The sequence below is a fragment of the Canis lupus genome, chromosome X (genome assembly GCF_048164855.1).
Source record: "Canis lupus baileyi chromosome X, mCanLup2.hap1, whole genome shotgun sequence".
NCBI lineage: Eukaryota > Metazoa > Chordata > Mammalia > Carnivora > Canidae > Canis > Canis lupus.
Window position 1 is genome coordinate 69,048,969 of NC_132876.1, and position 23,283 is coordinate 69,072,251.

General features: G+C 53.5%; 1 protein-coding gene across 4 annotated transcripts; it reads right to left on the reverse strand.

Moving 5' to 3' along the window:
- Window positions 1-1,336: 1,336 nt before the first annotated feature.
- NLGN3 (neuroligin 3) lies at window positions 1,337-22,957 on the reverse strand. 4 transcript variants are annotated; one of them, XM_072816282.1, is made up of 8 exons: window positions 22,799-22,957; window positions 19,446-20,099; window positions 18,757-18,816; window positions 14,682-14,741; window positions 12,735-12,884; window positions 6,670-6,855; window positions 3,824-4,613; window positions 1,337-3,204 (listed from the first exon to the last, which is right to left on the reverse strand). In XM_072816282.1, the coding sequence occupies exons 2-8, from the start codon at window positions 19,900-19,902 to the stop codon at window positions 2,361-2,363; spliced, it is 2,547 nt and encodes an 848-aa protein (XP_072672383.1). In that variant the 5' UTR covers window positions 19,903-20,099; window positions 22,799-22,957; the 3' UTR covers window positions 1,337-2,360. The 4 variants fall into 4 exon arrangements, with proteins under 4 accessions (XP_072672383.1, XP_072672384.1, XP_072672385.1 ...); XM_072816283.1 differs by lacking the exon at window positions 18,757-18,816; XM_072816284.1 differs by lacking the exons at window positions 14,682-14,741; window positions 18,757-18,816.
- Between the last annotated feature and the right edge of the window lie 326 nt (window positions 22,958-23,283).

Below are 23,283 nucleotides of genomic sequence, written 5' to 3' on the forward strand. Positions count from 1 at the left end.
GAATCCTGGGTCTGCTTCTAACACTAACTGTGATGTCAGCCTTTCCTGGGCCCATTTCCCCAGTTATAAAATAAGTGGGTTGGACGACATGCCCCTGAGGTCACTTCTAATTTGAAAACTCAGATCACTTCCCAGCAACTGCATGCTATATTTTTGTTATCATATGCTAGGGTTCACATTAGTTTTGGAAAGAAGACAGGGAGAGAGCTAGGGAGAGAGGGAAGGAGGAGGGAGGGAGGAGGAAGAGAGAACACCAGTTCTACACTATGGACTCATTCAAATTGTGACCCACCCCGTCACCCTCCCCCTACTTCTTTTTTTTTTTCTTTTTTAACCAAACCGTGTCAAGTCAGTCACTGCGCAACTCTCTTGTTCCCATGTACCCTAGTAGTCTATTAGTTCTCAGTTTTGGTCCTTGTGCTATCTTGTGCTCATCTCATCTGAACATCATCCTGTTGTGTTGGTTCATCTCCCTCCCTTTGCCAGGGTCACTCTGAAGGATTCTATTCCTGGTTTCTGAGGTGTCAGCAATAACCCTGCCCAACTGTCACACTTGATGAGCAGACTCCTGGTTTGGCCCTGGGAACAATGCAAACTACCATAACGCTAACCCTGTGGAGCCACATTGAATCAGCAGCACCCCCTATGTTGATGAGGAGCCACAGACCTCAATCCTGGAAAGAAATCCCTCCCAGGGCTCCAGTGACTTCTCCAATTGTAATTCACAGAACAGGAAACAAATATCCCTGGGGAGGAAGAGGCCCCTGCTCTGTCAGTCCCCCAAGGCCAGGGGGTCCACATATCTGATGCCACACTGGATTCAGATATGAGAAAGAATTTCAACCTGTTAGAGGTCACACCTCCTCCCAGCCCCCAGTCCAGGATGGGGGCAAGATGGTGCTGATGGTGGCAGTGGCAGCTGCGGGTGGCCACAGTGGTGGTGTGAGGCTGCACAGGCTGAAGTGGCAAGGAGGAGGAGGAAGTGTTATTTTTTGCCATTTCATTAGGAGGCCCAGGGTACTGAGAGAAGGCTTGAGCCGCAGGAATCCAGAGCAGAGCTTTGGGGGGTGGGGCAGAGGGTTATGGGGACAGCAACCTGCTTAAGATTGGACAGACCTGTGTGTGGGGCCCAGCAGGGTATAGCCCGGGCTTGACTCAGCTTAAAGGCACAAGATGCAGAAGCAGGCTGAATTCCTAGCCGGCAGGGGCGCCCTGCTGGGAGGTCTGTTGGGGCAAGGCCTGTGCAAGGGAGGCAGGTTGGGAGTGCTAACTGGATTTTTTATTTTTATATCAAGACACTGTGTTTAAAATTTTTACAAAGGACAAACTCCATGGGTTTCCGTTAGTGTTTTAAGAACTTTTCTTTAAAAAAAAAAAAAAGCCAACAACAACAAAAAACACTGCCTTTTTGAAAGAGAAATGACAGACACAAAAGAGACTCTGTAAAGAAAATGGGGCGAATTTCTGATACCATGACCCCAAGGGCAGAGGCAGAACCCAGATTACACTCAGGGGCCCAATAATGACATGGTCTCCACCAGAACCTCATTCACCAAATATAGGGTCCCCTGGTCTAGCCAGGCCAGTACTCCTGGCCTTTGGGGAAAGCAGGTCACCCTGCAGTCTCTGCAGCCCTCCACAGGGACACAGAGATGGCTGGAGAGTTCTCCCCTATGGCCCTCCAATCCCATCCAGCAGTAGCCCCTTCCTCCTTCTACCCCATGGTCTTGCTTGAATCCGTTTCTTTCCTGGGGGCGGGGGTCATGTTCCTTGACTGGATTGTGTGAGCACTGGGGGTTCCACACCCAGACAGACATAGGCCTGGAGCCTCCCTTCTGGAGCCTCTTTGCGCTCATGGGTTGGAGAGGCATTTGTTCCAAAATTATTTTTAAAATCAACAAAAACAAGACCCAGAAAAAAGACCAAGTCTGGGGGAGAAAGAGCTACTCTGCTCTTTAAAGCTCCCAAGTCTGGAGTTGGTCGGTGGTGCAGTTCCAAGAGAGGCGGAAGGCGAGCACCAAGGGGGTGTCCAGCTGGTGCTTTCAGGCCCCCAGAAGTGTCTGTGATCAGGCTCAAGGAGCTGGCTTCAGCTGCTGTTCCACAGGTCCTCGGTTTCCCAAAGACTCATTTGCGTCCCTATTTGAAGGGTTTGTTCAGGTTTACTTCCTTATTTGTGTTTTTGTACATGAGGGTGCATGTCCACATCTGTCTATGTTTGTGCAGGTGGGTCTGCTGTCGGGCGTGGGTGCGTGCGTATACATATATGTCCATACGTGTCTCTGTGTGTGTGTCTGTGTGTGCATGTGTCCGTGGGTGTGGGAGGGAAGGAGCCGGGAGATAGGCTGTGCTCTGGGCTGGAGCTATACCCGGGTGGTGGAGTGTGAGTGGGGCAGCCCAGTACTATTGAACCCTGCGGCAAAGGTGTTATAGGGGTGCAATGTCTGCAGCCCCACTAAGGAGTTGGGAATCATAGTGATGGTGTTGGGTGTCATGAGTGGGATGTCATCAGGGGAGCGACGCAGGGTCAGCGTGTAGTCAGGCAGTGCAGTGAGGCGCAGTGTGTCATGGGGGGGGGCAGCCTCACATTCATGGTGGGTGGGGCCCAGCTGTAATGCTGCCAGCTCCTCCTCAGGAGCAGCTCCCAATTCAGGGGCCCCGGCTCCCCTCTGAGGGCTAGGCTGCCGCAGGGGCTCCTGACGCCGTTTGTCCTTGCGGTAGTAGAGGGCAGCAAAGGCCAGAACGTTCAGGAACAGGAGGGAGGCCCCCACAGCGATGGTGACACTTAATTCAGTGGAGTAGTCACGAGGGTTCTCCACCAGGAGTGGCCCTGCATCCTGGTCCCCATTCCAGGACCCTTGGGCATTCTCATTGCTGTAGGCAGGGGAGATGGCTGGACGCTTGGTGCTCCAGGTCTTGCCGTTGGGCCTGCGGGTGATGTGGGAGCTGTGGGTGGTATCCGGGGGCGGCACTTTGGTGGTTGTGGACGTATAGTGGAACATGTCATGCAGGTTGTATAGGTGGGGCACCAGATGTTTCCAGAAGGCCACCTTAGTGGCCCGGTAATGATCGCGGACCCTTGGTTTCAGCCCGATGTGAAGGTAGAGTTGGTCTCGGGGATTGTATTTGGACCAGGCCACTTCCTCAAAGCGGTTGGCCTTGGTGTGAATGAACTTGGTATCCTGGGGGACCGGCTTGTTCGGATCCCTGAAATACCACATGGAAATCTGGGGTCACCACTCTACCTGGATGAGCAAAAGGCCCAGAATTCTTCCTCTCACACCCACTTCTAAACCTCTTCCCCAGCCCATAAATTCCCACATTTCCATCATTATTCAGGGCCCTTTCCTCTGTCCATGCCCCTCCGCTTTGCCTGTTGCTATGGCATCATGGAAATGGTCTCATCCTTCCCTGTGCCCAACCTGTAAGGTCATGCTATAGATGCTTTTTCTTCTCACATGCTATCAAGCATCCATCAAACTTTTCAGCCCAATTTTTCCAAGAACCCTTGAAAGGCTCTTTATGAATGTACTTTATTTCCATTTCACTCGGCCTCTGACCATCTAACTTTGAATCCTATAGTTTTGCCAGTAACTCCCAGGGCTGCTTGGTCCTAATGCTAGCTAATTCTGAGCCTCCACAAAATTTTTGAGGGAAGAAATGGCACGAAAGACTCAAAAGGAGGAAGTAGGAAGGGGGTGAGGAGGTTACCAGGCAGGATTTGGGGAATATCTCTTAAAAAGATGACAGAAGATGTTTAGAGAGAGGAACAGAAGAGAGGACATGCTGGGGTCCCAAAGAAGCACAACCCCCACTTTCTCCTTACCCGGTCTTGGCAAAGTTGGTCCAGTAGGTCATGACGACAGCGCTGAGCATAACGTCATTCTTGGAGAAATTACAGGGGAAGAGGTCAGTGGGGCCTACCATAGGGACACCAAAAACATAGGGTACTTCGTCCCCATGAGCTGCATCTGACCAAGCAGGCTTCATGAGGCTCTGGCAGTGATGGTAGAAGGCATAGAAGTAGGTGGGTGAGCCATAGCGGGCGTGCAGATCAGCGGTCACCACCGAGGGCTCCACCCACTGGTGGTCAGTGAAGAGTGCCACCAGTGTTTTGCGGCGGGTCTCCGGATTGTCACGGTCTGCCCAGTCTGTGTACATGAACTTGATGGTCTCCCGCAGGGTGTCCTTACCCTCAGGATAGCCATATAGATTGTCCACAAAGTTGGAGACTGAGTAGTCAAAGTCGGTGCCAGAGACGCCGTCCTCAGGGTCAACCACCCCTTCCACGAACTTGAGTCCCTCGCCCTGGTTGACCCCTAGCATAATGTCATAGTTGAGGAACTCGCCCTGCTCCATGAGAATCTCGGGGTCATCAGGAATGACGTCCCCATCGATCACAGGGCCAAAGGCCACATGGTAGCGGGCTGGCTGGATGTCCTGCTCTACTAGCTCCTTGGCACTCTTTTGACGAAGACAGTCCACCATGTCCACTGTGTCTAGCACGTTACAGCCTACCTTGTCTGCCAGCAGGCTGGTATACTTCACTGGTTGGTAGTTCACAGCCCAGCTGGACAGAGCAGAACCACTTTGGATGATGGCCCTCTGGAAAAGCCCTACAGAAGATAGGCATCCCCGGATCAGATCCATCATGTCACCCACAGCCTAGGCCTCTCTTACCTGTCTCTGAGGGGCAAATCAAATACTTCCTCCTCATTCCTTTGTCACTGAGGCTGCCCTATGGGTGAAAGAAGCTATGAAGGAAGAAGAAACCTTTTATCTGGGATGATGGATCAGGACCAGAGGAGGGGTTGCTGGGCCCCTGCACTGACTTATCCCCTGCCTGTTTCTTGCTTCCTTGTTCTGGGATGATGGTTGGTAACTTGGGGGTTAAGGAAGTGCCAGAAAGAATTAACCCCTTGGGTCCCAGACATCAGCTTCCTTCTGCTCTCTCTCTTTATCTCTCCTTGTCTTCCCTTCTTGCTTCCTGCCCAGCTGGGCCCAGCTCTGTGCCAGCATACCACCAGGGAGCTGGCGCTTCCACCACAAAGGGGTCTTTTTCATGAGAGATGAGAAATGCAGGCAGGAGAGAGCCTCACATTCTGGGAGTTTGGGGGAAAGATTCCTGAGGGCAAAGGCCTTGGGATCTCAAAGTCTTCGGGGAACGCGCTCTTCCAGGGTGTAGTCTCTATAGAGACTTTCCTTTTCCAGAAACTACTGATGCCTCAGATCCAGTTTTTTCCTAAGCCAAGAGGGAGCCAGTCCCCCAAACTCAAAAAGTGGATTATTCTTCTTCCCTACCTCCCCTGAGGGGAAAAAAAATGGTATCATGCTCTCCCTGGCCCCAACATTCCCAAGTAAGGGATAATCTGGCCCTCAAGTATACAATTCCTTTCCTCTAAAAGGAAGGCAGTTTGCAAGGGTAGAAAAAGAGGGAGAGAAATATAGATTACTACTTAAGAGAAAGCCTTGCTTTTCAAAAAATTATTCTCCATGAATCAATTGCAGAAAGACAGAGGGAACAACTTTTTACAGCAGCCAGGCCCCTCGGGAGACAGAATACGGCAGCACTCCAAGAAAGGCCTTCTCCTCTCAAGGAAATAGTTCTCTACCAGAGGAGGTGCTATTCCTCTTTTCAGACAGGGGCGCCCTCACAGACGGTCACCTCACCCTCCCCTTTGTGGAGAAAAGTATTCCTGTCACCTAGAAACACATTCTAAAGTGTGATGCAGATTTCACCCTGGTCTTCCCTCACTAGGGTAGTCCCTGGAGGGACAGAGGCAGAATGTCTAGGTCAGATAGGGGTGATTTGTCTCTCTCAGAGAGACGGGCCTTCTTCAAAGAGGGACTGGAAGTCTTCCTGTGAGAATATCACTCACTCACAGGGTTGATTCCAGCAAAACTACCTTGTCCTCTCTCACAGATTTCCTTACTTCGGAGAAGAATGTGCTCTAGAGCCCAGAGGTGAAGAGAACTTTGCCTGCTGTGCCAAAAAAGGGGCCTGTTCAGCTCCCTTGAAGAGTCACTGGCAGAGGGACCCATGGCAAGGAGAGAGGCTTTCGTCTGGGCTAAAAATGAGAGTCTTCCCTTAGGGGTTGTATAGGGAGGAAGTCTGGTGTGGGCTATCAGATGGCTGCCCCTCAGAAAAAAAGCCCACCCCACAGGTTAGTGATCCTCACTGTTCCGACCCATCTCCCCACTTAAGGACAGTTTCTCTCCTGTACAGACTTGTTCTTCAGGGAGAAAGGCAAAGAATGAGTGTTTCTTACACCTAAAAACTAATTCCCACCCTAGATCTCTACCCTGAAGTCACATGTCCTTCCCAAACTGAAAGAGTTGCCCTGCCCCCAAAAACCCTCCACTGTCCCTTCAGAGACACATTCTACTCCCACTCAACCAAATCCAACTTCCATCATGACAGAAGGAGCATCTTGCTTTCTCAAGATATAAACGGGATTCTCTTTTTCCCTCTCTCACAAGGGGAGAATTACTTCTTCTCCTAGGGGAACATTCCTATTCCACTTCTCCCCAAAGGGATGCCAAGCTGTTAGAAGAGGGCTAGCTGGTTCTCCTGGACACTCTGGAGCTTGGGGTGGGGAGACGGGGGACCTGAGGCTCAGGGTGGGCAGCTGACACTTTGCTAGCTCACGTTTTGCCCCAAATGCTACTCACCCTCCGAGTGATGCGACAGAGTGAGGAGGCTCACACAGGATGCACCGATGCCTGAGCCAAAGACAGTGATACGGCGGGGATCACCACCAAAGAAGGCAATGTTCTCGCTCACCCAGCGGAGGGCCTGGATTTGGTCAAGGAGCCCATAGTTGCCCTTGGCAGCCTGATCACCGGTGCTCAGGAAACCTGGATTCAACAAAGGGCATGAGGACAGTGAAGGTAGAGGGATGGGGGATTTGGGTTATAATGGCAGGCAGGAGACTGGGGATGGCGGCGGGGGTGGGGGCGGAGGGCATGAGGACAGAGGATGGGCATGCAGTGTGGTTCTTTCCACCTGGCTACCCTCTACCATAGCTCCTTTCTGCAAGCTCCAGCACCATCAATATAGGAAGGATCAATTCCTTGCCACCCACCCATTCTCCAGTTTGGAGGAAGGGGTCTCCAGACTATTCAAGGGGGACCCTCCAGCTAGGAGACTTAAGCTGCAGGAACTGCAAATGGCCAGGCCCCGGATGTGCTATCCGGGACATTACCCTAGCCCCTGGCAAGACAGAGTGGAATAGGCAGGGACTCTGGAGTCAGATGGTCCTTGGTTCGAGTCCTGACTCTACCTCTTACTAGTCACATAGCCTTGGGCCAGTTATTTAAAATATCTGGGCTATAGTTTCCTCTTCTGTAAAATGAATATAAAAATACTTCAAAGGGCTGTAGTCAGGGTAAAACGAACATAAGCATCTCTAATATGCACCGCACTCTCTAAGTCTATAATTACTTCTCTCTCCCCTTCCTCCTCTCTCTGAGGGAAGTGAGGATCCCAAGAGGCAACAATCCCTAGGCTCTGCTTGCCCTTCTCCTGCAAATGAGCCCATCTACACCTCATTCCAGGGCCTCGAGTGGCCCCTACCTCTCATTCTCAGGGCCGGTTCTCATTTCCCTTCCTCCAAGACCTAATGAATCAGAAACTCTGGGGAGGAGGCCCCGCAATCTGTGTGTTTAACAAGCTCTTCAGGTGATGTGGTGCTTGCTAAAGTTAGAAAACCACTGGGTTAGACCATCTTTTTCATCTGGTGGAGAAATGGGAAAGTCAGTGCAGTGTGTTACCAGAGAAACAGGTCTGCCCGCCCACCCACTGGGATTTGCTGCTGAGGAGACATGTCACCATGGAGACTACCTTCCCGCCCACCTGCTGGGATTTGCTGCTGTGGAGACTTGCTACCATGGAGACTACCTTCCCGCCCACCTGCTGGCTATCCCACAGAGATGTCCTATATTCCTCCCCCACCACACACACACCCTGCTTCCATTTCAGACTGATCACGCTGCCTCGTTTCATCTCTCGTCCTTGATCTCTAGGCTCCATGGAAGGGCTCTATCTTGTCCTGCCCTAGGCTTTTGGAAGGGTCCTTTCCAGGTGGGAGTCATGGCGCTCCTACACCTTGGAAACCCACACCTAGATCGGTCTATTTTGACTCCATGTTTACGAGCTCGTTCACAGCACCTGGGATCAAGTTTTTGCAAGGCCATGTCTGGGCACCCTGAGCTCACGGAGAGCTCTCAGGCAGTCCTGGCAGCCCATGGGCAGAGGCTGGATTCGAACAGACTCCAGCAGGCCCAAGACCTCATCCCTGTCTTTCTCAGGTCCTCCTGCTTCTAGCTTCCATGAAAGAAAAGGGTTTCACCCTCTTCAAGGGTGTTATTAATTTACATTTGGTGCAGTTAAGTATGTAAAGTACTTAGTTATTCCTCTCAGGACTCAATCACAAGCCCTCTTCAGGCGAGGAAATGTGAAGGAATTAGAGAAAGCCTGAATGAGGATGAACGGAGGAGCCCTTGTTCCTCCAGACAAGGGAACCAGCTTCTCCTCTGCCGGGCCCATTCACACATTGAAGCCGCTGCTGCAAGTCTTCAAAAGTCTGCTGACCAAGATCCAACCCAGCTGTCCAAGCCCGAGACCTTCCGGCAAAAACCACTATGTGCTTCCCCCAGCCCTCCTGTCCCCTCTCTCTTCCTTTCTCCCTCCTCCATATTTTCTTTCCCTTTTCTCTTATGGAAGCCAGAGTGGCCGGGGCTTCAGCCTCGAGCCAAGGTAGCAGCAGGGGAAATGTATCAGTGTGTCTGTCCCATCAGCGGGAGGAGCCTGTGCCCAGATGTAGTAGGGGAGATTTCTCCAATGTGTCTGGATTCCCCCGGTTAGGAGCAAAGGCCTGAAAGGGCTGGTTGGAGGAGTCAACTGTCACTTGTAGCTCCCCGAGCTCCCACCGATCTTGGGATGAGAGGCGCTGAAGCATGCGGATGATGCCCTGTCAACCATCCCCTACTACAAGAGTCCTGTGTGAAGTGCCATATTCAACAGGCTCGGGCACATGATCCAGCAAATGTGATCGACCGTGAGCACACAGAAACCTGGCAGTGCAGTAGAGCAGTCATTTGCTGCTAGTTCCCCAGTAACTCAGCCATCCACAGAAACCACATGACACTGAGAGCTGAACTGCCTAACTCCTTAAACTGTCAGAAGAAATCTGAGACAGTCTCCCTGAACCCAGGTCTATACTGCCATCTACATAAGGTGCCCATCGACAGAAGATGAGGGAGTTTGGCACACTGTCCCCAAACCACAGATCTCTCACTCAAGGCTTAACATTTACCAGGTTTTTGGTTTGCCTGAAGGGTACCAGAGCAAAGACGTAGGATTAGATTCTGGAACCCAGAATAAAAATCTGGCAAGCCCCTACTTCCTCAGCCCCAGGGATATCTACATCTGGGATCCTGCTGTGGTCCCTTTCTTTGGATGGTCTCCAGCTCAGTGTGTTTTGTGGGGATGCTCCTCAAATAATAAGATGGGATCCATGGACTGGCCTGTGACATTCTCCAAATAAATGAATCACCCAAGATGTCCAAAGAAGCACCTCAGAGTAGATCATCTTTCTGGGCTCAGTGCTTCCAGAGAAGCTGAAGGGAGGGTGAATGTGCATGCAACTGGGACCCCAAACTGGCCGCCTGATCTGGGATGCTTGAAGACACAAAACAACAAAGTGTCAGCAACACGGCAAAAGCCCCAAGTGTCAGGGACAGATCTATGTTCTACATCTGGCACCAAGAGACAAAAACATCTTGCATGGACCCAGAATCTAATCAGCGGCTTATTGGTTACATTTGTGTTGTAGAGCAGGCAGTGAAGGAGACATAGGAAGTGGTGGGGGAACTTCTGACCAAATCTCAGGTTATGACTCCTTCTGAGGTTTGGGCAATATGTCGATCATTAACACCTGAGGCCCAAATAATAATATTCCTGCTCCTAGATGTTCTGTGCTGGTTATCCAAATGAGAGGAGGCTATAAAAGGAGGGGGATGGGGGCAGTTCCTAACCTGAGCTCCCTGAATGACTTTTGGTGGTGACCACGGAACCATTTCTATAACTTCTTGAGTGTGTGTGTCCATTTTACTGGGGGAGAGTCCATAGCTTTTATTAGAATCTCAAAGGGGTCCAAGACTCTCCCAAAGGTCAGAAACTTCTGATGGAGAAACTTAAAGATTAGAGAAGTGGAAGGTTATCAAGTACTCAGCAAACCAGGATGCCATAGTGAGCACTCCCTGGCAAGAGCCTCTACGGAACCCACAGCTCTCACAGTGATGCTTCTCATCCTGACTCTCTCCATCCCATCTCCTCTTCTCTTCTCACTTTCTCCCCTCTTCCCCCCGCCCCAGCTCCTCCTCTCTTTCTTTTCCTGCATCCCTAGCTGGTCCAATCATTGAAAACCAAAGTGCATTCTTAGTACTCTCTAGTGCTTTCCAATAAAACCAACAGAATGGAGCTTGGTATGTCTCACTTTTTAAAGCAGCCATGTCACTCTCACTAACAAAATAAGGTCGCAAAATTCCTTCTGGCCTTTAACTACTGTGTATGTGTGGCTGGGTGTCTGTGTGAGCTTACTTGTGGATATTCCTGACTCTCCAGGAACTGTGCAGCTAGCTTATGGATTTAAGGCCCCCTTCACCTCCCCTTCACTGTCAGAGACTCAGGTCCACTTCCTCAACAGGACAGAACCCTCAAGAGAGCCTCGCTGGGAGGTCTGGGGCAACTTGGAAAGATAGAGGAACAGTGGCCAAACCATGAGACCCAAGCCCACCAGATGTCTTGCGCACTTCATCCCTGAGATCCAGATGCCATTGAAGGGACATGGGCTCCGCTGTTTTCACGGAATATCATTTCTCCAGCCTGAACCCCCAAGACATGTCTTGCTGGCCCACCGAGTAATAACGGTAAGTCAAGAAAAGATTGCCTTTCTGTGTTCATAATTGGCACTAGAAGTGACATGCAGTACCAGGGTCTTTGGAAGTAGAGCTGGCAAAAACAATACACTCAAAAGCAAATTAAAATAAGGTCCTGTCAGCCAAGTGGCCAAGTGGCTGCTGGTCCAGCATCTAGGCCTCCAGCCCTGATGCATGGCATAGCCACCCTCTCCCCGCCCACTGGAACTTAGAAGACACAAGCTCTTTGGACAAGTTATCTTCTTCATGTCCTTATGGGGCCATATGGCTGCATGTGCCCTCGGAGGCCTGGGTGAGTGTCTGAAAGGGAGTAAGACCCTGTATGTTGAGTCACCCTCTCTGAGGTACTTGTTTACCTCAGGACCCTGGCCACAGATAGGCAGTCCTAGTCATCCAGGAAGAGACAACACAGAGGGGCAGCCTACATCACAAAAATAAGTGGGCAGATGAGAGAGGATGTGTAGGGAAGGGCAGCTAGGTATATATGATGAAGCATTTGAGAAGTAAGCATGTATATGTGGGAGTGCATTCGTGTAATGAGGTGGGAGGATATGGGGATACAGGCACAGAGAGAGTAGTGGACATTTGTACATGTATATATATATGGGGTAAGTGTGGGCTATGTACAAATGTGGGGGTATGTGCATGGATGGATCTGGAGGTCAAGCAGGGATATATGGATGTGTATGTGTTTGTTGGCTGGGGGGCTATGTACATATGCATTCTGCATGTATATATGCAAGCTCTGATTGGGAGGAGTGTCCATGTGTGCACATATATGTGGGATTGTGGGTATACATGTAGGAGGTCCATGGGTATGTGCATACAGTGGAGAGATATGTAAGTGTGGTGCATGGGACACATATTGTAGACGTGGAAGCAGGGATATGAGGGGTGTGTTATAGTATTTGTATATGCATTGGGTGGGGAGATGTGGACATGCGAATATGGATACATATGCATAGGGTGGGGGAATATTGGCTTGTGTTTACATGGGGAAGTTGAGGGACATATGTGTGTATGTGGGTGTTGGAGTGAATGAGGAAGTGAGGTGTGCAGGGGGATACGTGGGTATGTGTAATGTGTATGGGTGTAGCCGTGCCTATAGAGATGTAGAGGGGCGAGATATATGGGAATGGGGGCAGTGCGAGAAATCTGTGTACATATGGGGTACAGATGTTGAGTGTACAGAGGTATATAGTATGTGGATATGTGTGGGGGGAAAACTGTGTGGAGTGTTTATGGAGTGGTGGGGAATGTGCGTATGTGAGAGGCAGTTTGTAGATGTGGATTTTGGGGGGTTCTATATGTGTATGGGTATATGTGTGTATTTGTGGGGTGAGAAATAATCGTATGCATGGGCAGCATGGATGTGTGGCCATGTGAGGGTATGTGAGCATATGGATATGTGACAGGTTAGAAGGAGTATCTGTGTATGTGTGGGGTTTTTAGGGATGTGGGCCTGGGAGGGTAGTGATAGGGGAATGACACTAGAAAATTAATGGACCCTGCAAAACTCAGCTAAGCGAAAATCTGAAAGCAGTGACTTGGCTTGAAACTTAACAGAAGGTGTGGAGGTTGAACTGAGTTTCCAGTTGCAGCTAAACATTCCAGGAAAGGGCCTGGGGACACGGGGAAGCTCCCAGCACTTGGGTAGGGACTGTGTGATAACAAATGGCATTTGACTAGGTCATTGGCATCCGCTGAGAACCAAGGCCAGCATTAAATCCCCAGCATTTTTTCCTCCTTCCATAAGGACTCAGTCTTCCTTCTAGGCACCTAGTAGGGAACCATACCTAGTACCCCAACCCGATAGTTGAGGGTGATGACGATGACGTTGCCGTAACTGGCCAGGACACTGCCATCAATCATGTTGCCCGTCCCTTCCATGTAAGAGCCTCCATGGATGTAGACCATGACGGGCTTAGCACCACTGTCCCGGATGTCTGCAAGGAGAAGGGGTGAGAAACAGGCTGGGTAGGATGCCCTTCCTCCCCCACCCCCACCAGCCCTGGCCGGGGCGGGGGACGGGTTGTGGGCAGCAAAGCTATCCCAGGTGCCAGGACACCACCACCAGCTCTGAGGGCAGGACTCATGGGGCTGCTCAGCCTGGACTCAAGTGTGGGCCAGAGACTTGGCCAGAGGACTTCAGCGCCGTTTTTAAAGACTCTGGTTTCAGCCTCCCAGCTGAAGGCAGTCAGCCACACCTGTTGGGCAGGGAGCGGGAGGAAGAGGAAGGCCTGGTCTCCTTAGCTGGATCAAGTGAGTCCCTGCCCCGGGGCACCCAGGAGTCCTGGGACCTGACATGGCTTCAGAGAGCAGAGGCTGGGGAGCCCTGAAACCCCCAAGACTAGACCAGTTACATGGAAATACGGCCACTGGCAGCAGCTGGCCCCCCCAGTGCAGACAGAGACAAGAAGGGTGGGAGTAAGGGGTGGCACGGGAGAGAACAAGGAAGGTTGTGGATAAAAGGGAGTGAATGGCAGAGACGGGGTGTGGGGGACCTTAAGTGACATGGTTTCTCAGCCATGTGCCCAATTACCCCATTCTCCCTGGGCATCAAGCAGACTTAACTGGAAGCACTGGGGATGGGGAAGAGGAGAGGAGGAGGCCGAACTAAGAATGAGAGAGACCCCTGCCTCGCCATCCCCCACCCCCACCCCAGTCAGCATTAAGATGAAGATGGAGCCTTCCCAAAGGCCATTCATTGAGAGACCTCCAAGCGGCTGCTCCCAAGCCCAGGCAGTACAGTGGCGTTGGAGCTGGGCAGTCAAGAGAAGGCTCCCGGCCTGACCACCTCTACCTGCAGCCTCTCAGTGTGTGAGCTGGACCACCACTCTGCCTCACCAGCACAGCCCTACCAGCCACCAGCAAGGGGTGGGTAGGGGGGAGAGGGGGCCCCCCTGAGCTGTTTGGCACCTCCAGGGGTGGAGGGGCAGGGCCAGGGCCAGGGCAAGGAGGTAAAAGGGAATGCTTTCTGTTGCCAAGCAAACACAACCTGTTTTCCCAAGGAGGAAGGAAGACTGGTTCAAGCATCACACGAGGATCTTATACCATCTATGGACTGGGCCGTGGCGTTCTGGCCTCAGCATTTTAGCCCACAGCCTTTCTGGCCCTGTCCTGAGCCTATTGTGGCCCCTGACCCCGAGGACAGGTCTCTCTTTCTGGGAGGGGGCTGGGGAGGTTCTAAGTGGTGCTAATCTCCAGCCCCTTGGGTTGTCACTGCCTCACTCCTTCGTTCAATATCCTGCCGGGCCCCTCTCGCAGGAGCCAGTCTCCCCGCAAAACACAAGTGTCTCCTCTGCCAGTGAAACACAGGTATGTCCTCATCATCCAGTTCCCTTCATGCCTCTCCCAGCCTTCCCTCTGCTCTGCCTTCTCTCCATTCTCCCTGCTGATCAGTAGGGGCAGGTGCCCGTGAACCACAGAAGACGGGGGAGGAAGCTGTCTCTGTCAGTGCCTGCTGCTACTGGAGGGCAGAGGATGGGGGTAGGGGACTGGGGCGAGGAGGAGGCCTGCCCCCTGGCTCTGCTCGTGGTCTCTTGCTCCCGCCAGCTGTGTCCATCACCCCGGAACGCCCAGTGGCCAACCAGGCCAAAGATGGATGAACAGCCCAACAGCCTCGTATAGGAACAGAAACACACCAACGGACGGACAGACAGACAGACGGGGCTTCTCCCCATCGAGAGGGGGAGGGGCTCTGTGCCATGCACCAGCCGCCGCGCCCTGCAGCCCCCAAATACCTTCATCTTCATCCCCGTCATTATCCGCTAAGTCCTCGCCCTGTTTCTTAGCGCCGGATCCTGGGGACCAGACACGGGGAGACACAACAGCACAGAACAGAGAACAAAACAGAGAGAGAATTCAAAAACAGCATGACTGCAGTGTGGCCCAGCAAGCCAGCTCTGGGCTTGGGCCCAGGACAGGCAGGAGGGATGGCAAGAACCAAGGGAATGGGTGGGCTGAGGCCCAGACCTTCATCAGGATGATGGTGTTGCAGGCCCCTGCTGTGCTGGCTTCCCTGCACCTCCCTGCCCTGCCTCCCTGTCCCCAACAGCCCGTCTCAATCAGCTACCTTCCCGGAGGGAGCAGCATACGGGCCAGGGCAGAGCCAGAGGCCCACGCAAGGACAGGATTGCTCCCAGGTGGAAGGGGGCTGCAAATGTGGACACTGGTAGGCTGAGCTGGAGAGCAGGGGCAGCCACCGAGGGTGACAGGTGGCACTGCCAGAATGTTGGATATGGAAGTGAGCTATTAGGGCAGAGACGGGGATTGGGGCCCCCAGCCCTGAGCTACCTGGGCCCAGTAGGAAGGCTAATGTGGGGCCTCAGCTGACCCTGATTCCCAGAGGAGAAAATAAGAGATAAAGCTTTGCCTCTGGTCTTCCTCGTTGGGGCCCCCTGCTCTGGCTAATGGCAAATGGGGTTCTTGCTCCCAGGAACCAGGCCTAAGAGCAGCAAGCACTGCCCGGAGATCTAGAGAGAGATAGAGAGGGAGGGAGGGAAAAGAGGAAGGGGAGGAGGAAAGAGGGACGTGAGAGAGATGGAGAGAGAGAGACAGAGACAGAGAGAGGGGGGTAGACAGAGAAATAATAATAACAGCTCCTACCATATACCGAATATTTACCATGTGCCAGACACTCTACTGCTGCCATATTGTTTGATCCTTACACCCCAATGAGGTAAGTACTGTCTCTATTCCTGTTTCACCGATGGGGAAACTGAGGTTCAGAGAGGTAAAGTGACTTGCCCAAGATCACACAGCCAGGAAGCACTAGAGGTAAGATTCAAACCCAGGTCTGCTCAACTGCAAAGCCCATGGTCTTTCCACTGCACCATACCACCTTTCTAGGATGGGGGAAAGGGAAGGAAAGAATCAGCGAGAAAAAAGGTGGAGCGTGGGGTGGAGGGAGAGAGGAAGGGGGGGAAGGAGAGAAAAGAAGGGACCCAGAGGAGAGAAGAGAGACATTGAGGACCTGTGGGTAAGCTGGCACCAATTCTCTTTCCTGTTCTAAGGAGATGATAGGTGCATCTTGGGTATGGCTGTGGAGAAAGAGGACTTGCTGCCTGGACGCTGGGCAGAGTGGGGAGACAGAGGTCATTCCACCAGTACCCCAGGGCTTACCCTCTGCTCTGTGACACCAGATACTCTCAGCCTGGAGGCAGCAAATAGCCCCCTTTCCCAGCTGGTCTGGTCACTGGTGACTAAATTCCCTTACAGCTATTAATCAAAACAGGAGCCTCCCTCATATTACAAAATGGCTTTTCAAGTAGGCCAAGAGCTGGGCCCGAGGTGCAGGAATGGCCTCTAGCTTCCCGAACCGCCAGTGGCACCTACCGTCTTAACACCTGCCAGTACTGCCCTTGGAAATGCCGTGGGGCCTGTGGCATCATGGCTGGCACAATGGACAGCCCCCCCCCCGCCCGGCGGAAGGCAAGTACTCATCCAAAACATGCATTCCCTCCAACTTGATGGAGTGGAAGTGGGGAGAGGGGGCAGATCCTCCCCCGGAAATCCCTCACTTCCCAAGGGCACTGACTTAGAAAGTGGGTCCCTATTGCACACACACCCTCTGTTCCCCTGCTGCCCCGCCAGGAGCATCCCTGGGTTGCTGCGTTGTCCCGGCCTCATCTGTGACCTCTTCTGCGCAGATGCCTTTGCTCCTTCCAGCGCAACCACCATCCCTGGTCCCCACACTGTGCTGCTGCAGGGTCCATCTGGACCAGGCCTACCCTATGCACACCACAATCCTAACAACCGCTGCAGATAGGATATCTCTCGCCCCAGAAGTGGGGTCAGAAATTCCATTCTGAATGGCCAACCGGCCCTGGATAGGGAACTAATTTGAGCCATGCCTCGAAATTACCAAATACCCTCCCTGCAAGCTGTCTGGAACTCACTTCCCAACTTGGCCTGTGGGGCTCAGCTGAACCAGCTTAGTTTCAATCCTAGGACAGGAGCTTCGTCAGAGTAGCGATGAAGACTTTATCCATTATTCCTGAATTGTGCCTTTACCTCATACCCCTCCAACAGCCCTGCCTAGCACACAGTGCCTAGCACATGGCCTTGCCCACAGTCACTGATCCTGATAGGCAAATGTTTGCAGTTGAGGGGAGCTTCCAGTCAGCTCTCTAGCCAAACTCTGAGGACTGGACTCCCCTGGGCTCTCACTGGCACCCTGGGGAGATGATTCCTCCTAGGAATAGTTACTGTCTAGTCATCCTCTCTCCCAGCAGCACACCCCCACACCCTTCAAGCAAGTAACCCACAGGAGCAGGCTTAAGAGACTTTCTTCCTGAATTCATTCACAGGCTAATGGAATGTCAAGGCTGGAATGGTCCCCCTACCATCTTCAGAGGCCAAAGTGGAAGTCCTTTTGTGTGTGTGTGTGTGTGTGTGTGTGTGTGTGTGTGTCTCGGGGGGGCTTGCCTAAAGTCTGTCTCACTGTGAGCGGAAGAGAGGTGGGACTGTCAGGCTTTGGGGTTCCCAGACCCATACTCTTTCTGCAATGCCACTCTTGTGGGACAAGTGTTTGCTGATCGCCTACAGCATGTGAGGTCCTAGGCTGAGTGTGGGACCTCACACTGTCCCTAGAGCTGCAGGCCCCCCTGGGTGCTTCCGGGTGCATCAACAACACTCAGCGCGCGCACGCGCGCGCGCGCACACACACACACACACACACACACACACACACACACTCCATGTGGATTTTGGGAATGTGTCCCCTAGAGATTCCTGCTCAGCAGGGAGCATCCATGCGGGCAGGAAATCCTGACAACCCCAACTCAGGGAAAGCCTGCCCTACGATTACAAAGGAAAACAAACCCCAATCTTGCCAAAAGGTTGTAGGGATCAGGCTGTGACTTTTCACCTATTCCTTAAGCTGGTACTATTTCCAATTTGGCCCAGCCCATCCACATTTCACCATTGTTTGCAGAGTTGGGGAGGTGGGAATGACCAGATGGGAGCCTTGCGTGCTACAGTGGAAAGAACACCGCCCTGAGGGTCAAGAGACCCGGGTTTTGGCCCCAGTTCTGCCACCGACCAACACAGGGCCTTGAGCAGCAGCAAGTCACTCCCCTGGGCCTGTTTCCTCATCCGTAAAATTGGGAAACTGATTCCTGCTTTACAAGCTTCCAGAGACATGGGGAGGATTTTACAGCTAAGTATGAAAAGTGCTTTGCAGAAAACATGATGTGGTATTTGAACAGGAAGAATTATTTCTGCAAGGAGAACAGACACCTCCCAGCAAGAGGGTAAATGTAAAATACAGGATCTCGTGCCTCCTTTAGAGTCCATAGTTCCCAGAGACCCCCAAGGTCTAGCCACCAGACTAGCCTGGGGCACTCAGCTATGCTGTGGCCAGAGGTGGAGTCAAGGGTGACTTTGGTCTAAACTTCAAGGCTGGAAAGTTGAGTCTAGACTTTGCACTCAGGAAAGAGTACATAGGGATGAAGCAGTGGCTCCCTGTTGGGAAAAGGGCAGAGGCCTTTGGCTCCAACTTGGCTGTCTAGAGTCCCCCACCTCCACCCCCTCCACTGAGGTGGCTCAGAGAAAACCACTGGCTCTGTGCACATGCGTTAGTGTGGAATTTGGAAGAAACGGGGTTGCGGCTTCTGCTCTGAACCTGCCTTAGGCCACCAAATCCTCCCTGCAAAGCAGCCAAGGCCCTTGGCTATGGTGGAGCTCAGGCCTGCTCACCGACCGCCCCCTGAGCCTGGGCTACTTGAAGGAAGGCTGGGTCCTCAGGGGCAAGGGCAGGTGGGCAGGCAGCCCTCCCTCTCTCTCTCTCTCCCTCCCCGCCGGCTCGCTACCTACCTCCTTTCCTACAAATTTTCTTGTTGGGCTTTCGGGCGCATTCCTTGGAAATCCGCTTTACTGTAAAATGAATAAAAAACTAAAAAATAACAGGAGGCCTCTGCTCAGGGGCATGCACCCCCATCCCCCCAGGCCCCAAGAGCTGCTCTGCAGGCGGCACATGGCAGAGAGCCTGTCCCACCATCTCCTTGTTTCTGTCACTTACCTGAGTGTGACCCCCGCGGGAGGAGGCATCAGCTAGCCAAAGAGGAGGTATCTAAGTGATGCCCACCAGGCCGACCCCCCCCTCGCCCCCCCCCACACCCGGCTCCCTTGGCCACAGGGACCTACCACCTTTCAAAGCAGGTGGAATGGCAACAGGGGGGCCTGGTGGAGCCAGCATCCTGGGCAGCTGCCAGCAGTGACCCATACTCCCCCAGGGAACCCCCATCCAGCACTCAGGCCCTAGATCCATCAAAGCTCTCAGGCCTGGCCAGGCTCCTCCTGGTAACAGTGTCACTCACACACGGGAGCTCAGACAATGCTGGGGGAGGGAAGAATGGGGAGGCCAAGCTGAGTGATGGTTAGAAGCATCTTCATAGACAACGGACAGACGCATGCTGCAGGACACACACAACCACATGCGAGCCACAAACACAACAGGGCGGGCGGGAAGCAGGGAAGGCACAGTGCCTGGCCGCAGCACTCACCATCCTCTGTGGGCACATAGACATTCAGGTAGAGGCAGTCTTCATTGGGCTCCTGGATGTAAGTAGCGACAATATCCAAGTTGGCAGTGAACCAGACAGGCAGCATGACTTCGGGCACAGCCGTGTGGATGTTCTGGGGGCACACTGGGGGAAAGTGTGTGGCGTTCCGGATGCCCGACCAGGAGGGGGGTGGCTCAGGGGGCAGGAAACGTTTCTCGCCGATGGGGGGAGCTGCGTAGGGCACCCCCAGGTACTGATCCACAGGCCCCAGGATCTCACTGGGCAAGGGTACCCGGGCACCCCTCAGCTTCCCAAAGTGGGTGTTGACTGTGGGCGCTGGGGCCTGGGTACTGGCCCTCAGCACCAAGCTGAGGAACCACAGGGTGAGGTACAGGCTCCGGCCAACCGTGGATTCGGGGCTCAGGAACAGCGAGGGCAGGCCAAGCCGCAGCCACATGTTCCGGGCAGGGGGACCGGCAGGAAAGGCAGACTCCGGGGTCACAGCATCAGCCCAACAGGCAGCCCCTTCATGGCCACACTGACTTGAACCTCAAGACTGAGCTCTCGGGGGACACCTACAGGTGCCCCAGCAATGCAGAGAGGTTGTCCAAGCACCACAGCTTCAGAAAGGGACTCCCTCAGGGCCAGACAGGCCTGTGGAGAGAGGGAAGCATGCGTCACCTGACATGGTCTGGGAGGAGGGCTAAGGGGAGTTGCTTCCTTGTCCCCCCCCTCCGCTGGGCTTGGGCTGTCCTCCCACAGTGAGGAGAGTTTTCCCATGCCCGGCCTGGCGTTCCAGGGGCCCACAGATGATCTCTATTGCCCATCAAAAGCAGTCTGTGTGCCTTGCTACGGCCCAGAAGATCCTAGGGGATTGACACAGTGACAGTTGCTGCCACTGCAAGTTTCCAGTCCCCAGCTCCAACTCCTCAGCCAGTGGAGCTCATTGGGGTCAGCCAGACCCAGAGTAGCCTGTGGAAGCAGGAGGCGGGGAACACTGGAAGGGGGGCTCAGGTTCCGGAGCAAACTCTCTAGACCCCTGGCCCCAGTTACTCCACACGGGGACCTCCCACACCAGAAAAGGGTAGGATTGTTAACCTCGTTCAGGGGTTCTAAGTCAGAAATAGGAAAAACTGGCAGATAGGCATAGCATCCCACATAGAGACCCCCTCACCAGCAACCAGGGCAGGCAGTGGGGTGGAGGGGTAGCAGGATGGCCACTCACCAGAGTCCCTAGACCCTCCTGTGCCCCTGTACATTGCTCCTCAGCCCTGCTCCCAAATTCTTAAGCCTTGGTCCTTTCTGTGGGATATCTCTAATTCACACCGAGTGCCAGAACTGAGGCAGAGACCGTAGTCCTCCTTCAGTCCTCCTTCCGCCTAGCACCCTAGGCATTGTTAATACTCAGCCAGTGTAAAATAAACAACGGGGTGTGGGGGACACACACCCAGAGACCTATGGAAATAAAGTCATAAAGACTCAAAAGGGAGTGCGAGAGACCAAGCCAGGATCACAGACACTGTGATTCACTCCCACAGACATATATTCCAAACCCACAGTGATCCCTCATATCGTCGCATATCCTGAGACAGAGAGCCTCACAGAGCCAGAGAATCACAGAGAAATACATTCAGAGACACACACAGGGACTCACTGAAATATAATCACACACATACTACATAGGTAAATATCCAGAGACACTACAGCATAATGGTGACACATAGGTGGAGACAGAGACAGAAATAGCCACTCAAGACACACGGGCTTTCTAACATACAGTTATACAGCCAGCACATACATATGGGTGCACACAGACACTGCTGCATGGAGACATACACGCGTGCAAGACTGCGTGCGTGCACGCGCGCACACACACACACACACACAGACGCACACAGATACAATTTAGTTTTCCCTATTTCTCCCGCCTTCCAAGATTGCCGGCCTGCTCCTTTAAGAACTGGCTGAAGGGGTGGGGGAGGGAGATTGGGAACGCCCGGCCTTAGGCCACAACGAGAGGGGAATGAGAATGTGTGTGTGTAAGAGAGAGAGCAAGAAAGGGAGAAACAGAGAGAGGAAGAGAGAGGGAGGGAGGGAGGGAGAGGGAGGGCAAGAGAGGTAGAGGGAGAGGAAGAGAGCTAGAGAGAGAGAAGGAGAAAGAAAAGGAGGGAGGGAAGGAGGAGGAGGAGGGAAGGCGGGCAAAACCACTAAAGGGATGGGGGCTCAGAGGAAATGGGGAGCAAAGTAGGGGGGCGGGGGTTAGATCCCAGACATTGCCCAGAATGCACCTGGGTGGGGGGGTGGGAGGAGGGGAAAGGGAAGGAAGGGGTAGGAGTAGGGAGGTGGGGCAGAAGGGAGCGTGTGTGTGTGTGTGTGTGTGTGTGTGTGTGTGTGTGTATGGGGGGGGATAGTCCGCAGCTGAGTTCACACAATCCCCCCATTCACCGTCTCCATGGCAACTCTGGGGCACAGACCGCTCATTCACACGGCTTCCCCGCCAGCACCCCCCCCATACCATTAACCCCCTCGGTGCTGCCCCTCCCCACAAATTCCATTAACCCCTTCGGGATGCCTCCCTCTCCAGTAACCCTTCAGTGCCAAATACTGGTCCCCTCTGAGTCAATTCCCTGCAGCCCCTCCCCCGTGAACACCTAGACAAATCCACCGACCCCCAAACGCCCTCTGTACCCTAGGACCCACTGTGAGTCCCCAAGGCCGAGATCTCCATCCTGGTCCAACTTGCAATTTGGGAGAAGACAAGGGGAGGCGGCAATGCTGGGGATTAGAGTGGCATCTGGGGTACTTTGGGGGCTGGAGCAGTATTGGGCAAGGGGAATTGTGCAGGAATGGGCTGGTATGGAGAACTGCAGTATTGGGGGCTACACGGGTTCGGAATGGTATTGGGGGACAAAGCTGCATTGGAATGGGGGAGGATAGGATAAAGGCCTGGGGGGAGGGGGCTGCAGAGAGTGGGGGAGGGAGCCTGGCTGTGAGATGCTATGATGGAAAAAGGATGGGGCTGCACTGCGGGGGAGGGGGGACTGGCAATGTGCAATACAGGAATAGGGCTGGGGGCACTTAGTAGGGGTATTTTGATGAGCATGCGGCCAGGCTGTGGAAATAGAGGGACCACGGGTGGGACGATGGTAGGGATGCGGGATTCAGGGAGGAGGCGGAGGAGAGAAGCAAAGCGGAGGAGGATTGGAGGGTCAGGGGTGCCGATGGAGAACATGGGGGTTGAGAAGGATGGGGAGCATTGGCTGGGGAGTGGAGGAGCCCGGGATTGGGAGGGGATAGGATCGGAGCAAGGTATGAGCAGCTGGAGGATGAGAGACCGGGGCAGGCGGCCTCACCTGTTCCCCGGGCTGTTGCGAGCGACTGAACCGGGCCGCGGACCACCCATATCGCCTCCAGGCCAAGGGCTCCGCACCTGAATCCCCGAGATCTGCTCTCCGGCAGCCTGGCTGCTGTGCCCGCGCACCGAGGGGGCGCGCTGCGCGTGCCCGGACACGGGGGGGCGCGGTCCCTGCCATTAACTCCTTTTGTGCCAGAGATGGCTCAAGTCCTGGGGCATGGCCCAATTCCTCCCATGCTCAAGCACACTCGGCTCACCCCCTCTCTCCCTTTCACACACACCCTGCTCAAATGAAGACAGGCGATCTTCCAGGGCAGCTTAACTCAAACTTTACCTGCAAAGCTCAAAACCTTGAAACAAAGGGAGAAACTGAGGCACTGCTGTCTGCAAGAGCCCGCAGTCATACTCTACAGAAGACAAGCCTCCACCTTGCTCAGCATCCCTTGCTTCTCCCCTCCTCAGCACCCGCACAAGGCAAGCAGC